The sequence below is a fragment of the Cydia pomonella genome, unplaced genomic scaffold (genome assembly GCF_033807575.1).
Source record: "Cydia pomonella isolate Wapato2018A unplaced genomic scaffold, ilCydPomo1 PGA_scaffold_81, whole genome shotgun sequence".
In the NCBI taxonomy this organism is placed as follows: domain Eukaryota; kingdom Metazoa; phylum Arthropoda; class Insecta; order Lepidoptera; family Tortricidae; genus Cydia; species Cydia pomonella.
In genome coordinates, this window is record NW_026907914.1 from 60,823 (window position 1) to 68,614 (window position 7,792).

The window sequence follows — 7,792 nt, forward strand, 5'->3', positions numbered from 1 at the left end:
TCAAAAATCATCAAAAATAAGGTATGTCCCCCCCCCATGTCACATTTTTGTACCCCTCCCTCCCCCTCGTGTGATGTTATTAATGGAGGACCCCTATTTTAAAAAATAACATTATAAATGAAAACTAAATTAATTTAATTTAAACAAAAAGTATTATTTTCTAAATATTCTTCAAACGCACGTTTGTTAAAATCATCAAAAATAAGGTATGTCCCCCCCCCCCCCCCCCCCCCTGTCACATTTTTGTACCCCTCCCTCCCCCTCGTGTGATGTTATTAATAGAGGACCCCTCTTTTACAAATTACCATTATAAATGAAAACTAAATTAATTTCATTTAAACAAAAAGTATTATTTTCTAAATATTCAAAACGCACGTTTGTTAAAATCATCAAAAATAAGGTACCTGCTCCAAATAAGGCCCGTTTTTATTTTGCTTATATTTTACGTGAACTTGTAGTTTTGTCTATGACACTAGCGAATACGGACGCAAAATTCACACTTATGGTCTGTCAAGCAATTTCAGTCAGTAGAAAAAAAGTGGCATATTTAAAAAATGTATGCGCGAAATGTTATCGTCCCATAGACAATTTGAAATCCGCGCTTTTTTCTATTAACGAACTTGTTTGACTGATTTCACAATAGCAAACCATTTTGGAAGTAGGCCAGTTTAAGTACCCTTTGGCGTAGGTACCTTATGCGGTGCGCAGTTTAAAAAAATGGCAACGTTATCTCCCGGCTTGTAAGATGGGAGGCTGACGATACAAACTACATCCCGAATCCCGCGGGATCGGAATCCCACAACAAGTGGGACTAAATGCGCGGGATCCCGGAATCGTAAGCCCTATTCGGCCTGGAAACATCAGTGAAGGGGCTCCGGCCGTTTCTGTCGACGGCTGCAGTGTGCTCCTGAGGCATTTTGAGTGGATGCACTGGTTTCGTCTAAAAGAAAATATCGCAATTTTTTTAAATAGACATAATTTTAACAAGCTTTTATTTACTTTCACCTGACCGTTGTCTGTAAACAAATCTTGCAAGTTAAATTTGACCAACTTCCCGGTTTCCGATTGAGCTGAAATTTTGCATACATATGTAACTCGGGTGACAATGCAATATTATGGTACCATCGAGCTGATCTGATGATGGAGACAAGAGGTGGACATAGGAACTCTGTGATAAAACAACGCAACCTAATTTGGGGTTTTTAGAAAAGGCTCGATATTATCGAATTAGTTCGTACAAAATTTCACTTACCCCCCTCGTTGCACAATGTACTATTGGGAGAATCAACTTTTTAGCGTCACTCGTTGCCATGGTTACGATTAGTTGTCCAGGGGACAAAAGTTCATTGAAATACTGATTCTATGGTACTTAAATGTATTAAACTTGCGTTTTTGTGGTCGTTATAACCAATGTCCATAATGGGCCCCCTACTAAGCATGTTAATAGAACGGCATACAACGTCTCTTCAAACAAACTGTGCCACTGTTGTCCCTTGGACAACGGGACAGAATAACAAAACAAAAAAAGTTGATTCAGCCTATTACTAATGACTTCACTTTAGACTGAGAATTGAAGAGGGTTACATAACATGTATAAAAAACACACCTAGCTATCTCGGATTTGTCTCAAAATTGAAATCTTTCTTAATCCAGAAGGTCTACTTTTCCGTAACTGGACTTCTGACTGAATAGCTTTAAAAAACCAATAAATTTTTGACATGAATTAATATTGATATTTTATTTCTTATTTCTACAGATTTTTATTATTTACTCCTTACCTGTGTTATTATTAGGCACAATTTATTGTTTTATGTTAATAAAATAATAATAATTCAGCCTATATACGTCCCACTGCTGGGCACAGGCCTCCTCTCATACGCGAGAGGGCTCGGGCTATAGTCCCCACGCTAGCCCAATGCGGATTGGGGACTTCACATACACCTTTGAATTTCTTCGCAGATGTATGCAGGTTTCCTCAAGATGATTTCCTTCACCGAAAAGCAAATTAACTAAGTCCCACAGTAAGCTCAATAAGGCTTGTGTTGAAGGTACTTAGACAACGATATATATAATATATAAATATTTATAAATACTATTTAAAAATGATATTTCGTACATAAGGAAGCGGTGGTGGCCGAGTGGATATGACGTCCGACTTTCAATCCGGAGGTCGCGGGTTCAAATCCTGGCTCGTACCAATGAGTTTTTCGGAATTTGTGTAGTAATGTCCTATAATATTAAAAAAAAAAATGACAATGTATGCTTTTTTTTTATACTACGTCGGTGGCAAACAAGCATACGGCCTGCCTGATGGTAAGCAGTCTCCGTGGCCTATGTACACCTGCAACTCCAGAGGAGTTACATGCGCGTTGCCGACCCTAACCCCACCCCCCTCGTAAAATAAATGTGAATATGACTGACCTCTACTCGGGGTCCGCGTGGGCGCTCTGGTCGCCGGCGGTGCGCGCGTCGAGCCGCTCCAGCATCTCCTCGAGCGCGGGCGTGGTGAACGACGAGAGGAACTCGAGCGTGTGCAGATCCACGTTCTTGTGCTTCCTGGTCTCCAGCAGGCGGAGCGCGTGCTCGGGGCACACGGCGGACTTGCGGCCCGTGAGCCCGGTCACCTATACAATAATAGTTATTTTCATCACACTTGCTCGAAAAAGATCTTATTTCATATATAGTCCTCCTCATCGATTTCGATGACGGCGACCTCAGCAATTACGGATTACGCCGATTATGGGCCCTAATGTGGCTGGCCAGGCCGAACTTGGTCTTAAAGACTCTTTTACAGGTGTTACAATAGAGTTGGCCAGACGCGTTGTATGTATACGTGTAAGAGGGCTTCGGTCTCTCTTTACGTTGTTGGCGTTTGGTATCTAAGGCATTGAGGCGGTTTTCCTCAAACGATTTGATGTGGTTAAAAATGGTGGACCGCCAAGATGCTCTGTCTGCAGCAAGCTCCTCCCAGCGCTCAGGGTTGATGTTGCAAGCATTCAGGTGTCGTTTGAGCACGTCCTTGTAACGCAGATGCTGACCGCCGTGCTTGCGTTTGCCTTCCACCAATTCAGAGTAGAATACGGTTTTGGGCAACCGGCGGTCATCCATACGGAGGACATGTCCACACCACCCTAGCTGTCGCTGCATTAGTAGAGCCTCCATACCATAGAGGCCAGAACGACGCAGGATTTCAGAATGATGGATTGTGAAGAAAAAGCTATAACTCCCTAGCGTAATATGGTAATTTTCGCACTAGTGCTATAAAGTAGCTCCGGGGGTAAGAATATTGCAAACTCGAGTCTTAGATTATCACCCTCGTGTCCAAAATTTCACTTTCCCCCCTCGTTGCACAATGTACTATTACAGTACACATGCTGCTACTTTTCCGCACTAGTGCGTAAATTAACACATTATGTAACTATGTCGAAAAGTTAAAGGGTTGTAATCGTAGTTATGGTAACTGCTACATAATAAAAGGCATTAAAATACGCGAGTGTGGGTTTAAGAAACGAACGAAGTGAGTTTCTTAAAAAGATCACACGAGTGTTTTAATGCCTAATTATGTACAGTTACGTACACTATTTTATCTACACGCATATTATAAACTTTCTATGAAATATTTACTAACCCAAATAACAGCCAAATATCTGAACACACGTCTATTATCAAGGCGTTAAAAGTGCGTGTTCAGATATTTTTGAGCACCTCGACCGCTCCGATATATCTGATGGCGACTGTACATTACGATACAAGGGCGAAAAATAGGAAATTCTCACATGTATCGTACAACGTTTTACAGTAAATATGGCCCTTTAAACTTTCGACATAGTTACGTAATGTGTTAACAAGACGAGTGTTGTCCTGTACGCGCGGAACTTGAGAAAATGATTATAAGTGCATGGCTATAAGGCCGCGGAATACGTGACCGGCGGTGGCGGGGTGTGATACTGAGAGCTACGTTTAGTGATGTCTAACCTTGGACAGGAACAGGGTGGAGCGGCAGTACTCGCACTCGTCTTGGTAGCGAGTGTTCCACGCGCGGACTACGTGACCGGCGGTGGCGGGGTGTGATACTGAGAGCTACGTTTAGTGATGTCTAACCTTGGACAGGAACTGCGTGTAGCGGTAGAACTCGCACTCGACTTGGTCGCGAGTGTTCCACGCGCGGACTACGTGACCGGCGGTGGCGGGGTGTGATACTGAGAGCTACGTTTAGTGATGTCTAACCTTGGACAGGAACAGGGTGGAGCGGCAGAACTCGCACTCGACTTGGTCGCGAGTGTTCCACGCGCGGACTACGTGACCGGCGGCGGCGGGGGTTGATACTGCGAGCTACGTTTAGTGATGTCTAACCTTGGACAGGAACTGCGTGTAGCGGTAGAACTCGCACTCGACTTGGTCGCGAGTGTTCCACGCGCGGACTACGTGACCAGCGGCGGCGGGGGTTGATACTGCGAACTACGTTTAGTGATTTCTAACCTTGGACAGGAACAGCGTGTAGCGGTAGAACTCGCACTCGTCTTGGTCGCGAGTGTTCCACGCGCGGACTACGTGACCGGCGGTGGCGGGGTGTGATACTGCGAGCTACGTTTAGTGATGTCTAACCTTGGACAGGAACAGGGTGGAGCGGCAGTACTCGCACTCGTCTTGGTCGCGAGTGTTCCACGCGCGGACTACGTGACCGGCGGCGGCGGGGGTTGATACTGCGAGCTACGTTTAGTGATGTCTAACCTTGGACAGGAACAGGGTGGAGCGGCAGTACTCGCACTCGTCTTGGTCGCGAGTGTTCCACGCGCGGAAGTACGACGTGTTGAGCGGCGCCGACGATGGGGGACGTTCTTGCACCTGCAAATAAAATGTCGGAATAAAGAATCAATAATTAATTCAATCATCTCTTAATCCTCCTTTTTTGAAGTCGGTTAAAAATAAAGTTTCCTTTTAGCAAAATGTCCTATGTCTTATATCTAAGGTTTCCCTCGATGTCCCATAATGTGGGGACGGCCTGTGTACAATGCAAGCATCGCACATTTCTCGTGTCAGCGTTTAAATTAAATATAATGACTTTATAATAATTGCTGTATTTGCGATTACGCCATACATCGATTTATGAATTAGTTTACGTTTATACGTGCTCCTAGCTAGTACTCATATACCTTGGTTATCAATAAATGCATATACCAAAATCAGTGTTTCCATCAAGACCACAATCAACCATCAAGAATCATATCAGCTCAGATGTACGACCCGTACATCTTTTGGTCCTTCGAACCCATCAGTGACTGTGACAGTGATTTCATCCCATCGGCCTCCCACAAGCGGGTCCCGCCGTGCGGATTGAATCTATATACACTTAGTTTTCTCAGACAGGGCAGGGACGTATTCTGTGCAACACGGGCGCGTTACCTTGAGCCCCTTGTGGTCGAGGGCGCGGCGGTGCTCCAGCTCGGCGCTGAGCAGCGTGGCCAGCACGGAGCACACCTGGTGAGGGGCCGAGGAGTCGGCGCTGCCGTTCAGGAGGAGCTGCTCCAGGGAGAACATGGTCGGCTCGCAGCTGTTGCGCAGCTCCTGTTGCCATAACACGTTATTTTCGTCACACTTGCTCGAAAAAGATCTTATTTCATGCAGGTGTGCTGAAGGACAAAGGCCTATTTTGTTCCCGCGGGAGTTATGGATTGTCAAGAAAAAGCTATAGCTCCCTAGGGAGTTAAAGCTTCTTTTTTAATTATGTCACTTATTCATACAAACCGAGTAGCATAAATGAGTTTTACTCTTAAAATACTAACGTTTATAATTTAACTTTTTTTGTTTATGTTTAAAATTATTTAATTTGATTAATTTAACAGCCGTTTAAAATATGTTTATATAATTTTCAATCGTGGCTGAATGCCGACTATGTCTGTGCCTTCGATGCCTCACCTGCCAAGAAATTACAAAATGGCGGACGAATGTTTGATATATCACCGTATTTAAGAATTATTTGGCTTATAATTTAGTTTTTTCTTCGCAAGTGTGATGAGAAACATTGTGTGTAACTCCGGGGGTAAGAATATTGCAAACTCGGGTGGCTCCAGCCTCCGGCTGTCGGGAATTACCACCCTCGTATCCAAAATTTCACTTACCCCCCTCGTTGCACAATGTATTATTATTTCATGCAGGTGTACCGAAGGACAAAGGGCTATATTGTTCCCATGGGAGTTATGGAGTGTGAAAAAGAAAAAGATAACTCCCTATTTTTTTTTATTATGTCATTCCCTTTAAATAGCAACAAAAAAAACTCACTTGAAACAGTTTAAACACATCCGTCAGCCAAGCGTTTGATGCAAAGTATACACTCTCCGATATCCCGAACCCAGTAGTTATTGAGCAGGAATGGGCTTCGGGGAACACCAGGACATATTCCCCGGGCCGCTGCAGCAGCCTTGACAGCTTCACTCCATGCTCGCTGAGGATGTTGGGTGGCACCATGGTGATCTCGGAGGCCAGCCAGATGGACTTGTTCTGACAGTAGGCGGGGCACAGTGTTTCTACTGCGCGACGGAAATTTGCGCTTTCGTCGCGAGGGATGCCGTACCTGGAATAAAGCCATGTGGAGACTGGTCTGCTTCAACTTCAACATTTATTCAGCAAATAGGCCACAAGGGCACTTTTACACGTCAACATGGAATTTACATACAAACAAAAACAAGCACATCAACAATTAAGTATAAAATACAATTACAAAAAAATTACTAAAATAATAATAATAAAAAAAAGGGATACAAAAAAAAACTGAAATTATCCAGAGGTGTAAATATCTCTAAATGTCAGAACTAAATGACTTTTATCAAATTAGTCTTAGAGAGACACCTCATTCGGTTCTCGTATGTTTCTTTTATCCTGATGAATGTTTTAATTATACTGAATTTTTGACTCTTAGAGACTCTTTACATCTCTAAGGATAATTTGATAAAAATCATTTAGTTCTGACATTTAGAGATATTTACACCTCTAAGTAATTTTAGATTTCTTTTTGTATCTGTTTGTTTTTTTTTTGTAATTCAACATTTAGAGACTTCATACATCTCTAAGTAATAATAATAGTTTACTTACTTTTTTCTTTAAACAATAATACTTTATTTTGCATTAATATTTTCAATTAATTGTATTTTATAATTGTTGATGTGCTTGTTTTTGTTTGTATGTAAATTCCATGTTGACGTGTAAAAGTGCCCTTGTGGCCTATTTACTGTATAAATGTAAAATTGAAAAATTGTAATCGAAAAGTTATTCATTACTGAATTATGGTCCTTTTTGAGTGCCACGTCGATCTGCAGTGATCTATTTTACCAAAGAGAAATTGAAATAGAGGTGGATTGTCAAAGAAAACTTCGTGGCCACAGTAAATTTACTGAGATCATTCGACACATTATTAAAACCTTTAGAACGCCATTTGACTTAGATCCTTATTTTTTTTAATCATGTGTTAAATTTGTTAAATATCAAAAAGTGGCGCCATCTTACTGGGCACAACCACGTATTTAAGTAAACAAAATCTACCCTCAAATGTCTCCTTAAGTTGAGGGTATATGAAAACATTACATGATCAAATAATGTAGGTTAAAGTCAGATTGTTCAGTGACAGATCCAGGCGGTTTTGTATTTGGTTGGTTAACCAATAAATGTTATAACTACCCGAAAATTTAGACATTGTAGTAGTAGTAGTAAACACTTTATTGCACAAAACAAGTACATAACACAGAAAAAATACGGTAAATGTGTACAAAGGCGAACTTATCCTTTTAAGGGATCTCTT

At 42.1% G+C, this 7,792-nt stretch overlaps 1 protein-coding gene across 2 annotated transcripts; it reads right to left on the reverse strand.

Moving 5' to 3' along the window:
- Positions 1 to 267: 267 nt before the first annotated feature.
- On the reverse strand, positions 268 to 7,165 carry LOC133534300 (protein Jumonji-like). Of its 2 annotated transcripts, XR_009802005.1 has the most exons (4): positions 6,280 to 7,165; positions 5,404 to 5,565; positions 2,422 to 4,845; positions 268 to 940 (listed from the first exon to the last, which is right to left on the reverse strand). XR_009802005.1 is itself a non-coding variant. In XM_061873403.1 (3 exons), the coding sequence occupies exons 1-3, from the start codon at positions 6,463 to 6,465 to the stop codon at positions 4,717 to 4,719; spliced, it is 477 nt and encodes a 158-aa protein (XP_061729387.1). In that variant the 5' UTR covers positions 6,466 to 7,165; the 3' UTR covers positions 268 to 4,716. The 2 variants fall into 2 exon arrangements, 1 of the variants encoding a protein (XP_061729387.1); XM_061873403.1 differs by having other exon boundaries at positions 268 to 4,845.
- Positions 7,166 to 7,792: the final 627 nt, after the last annotated feature.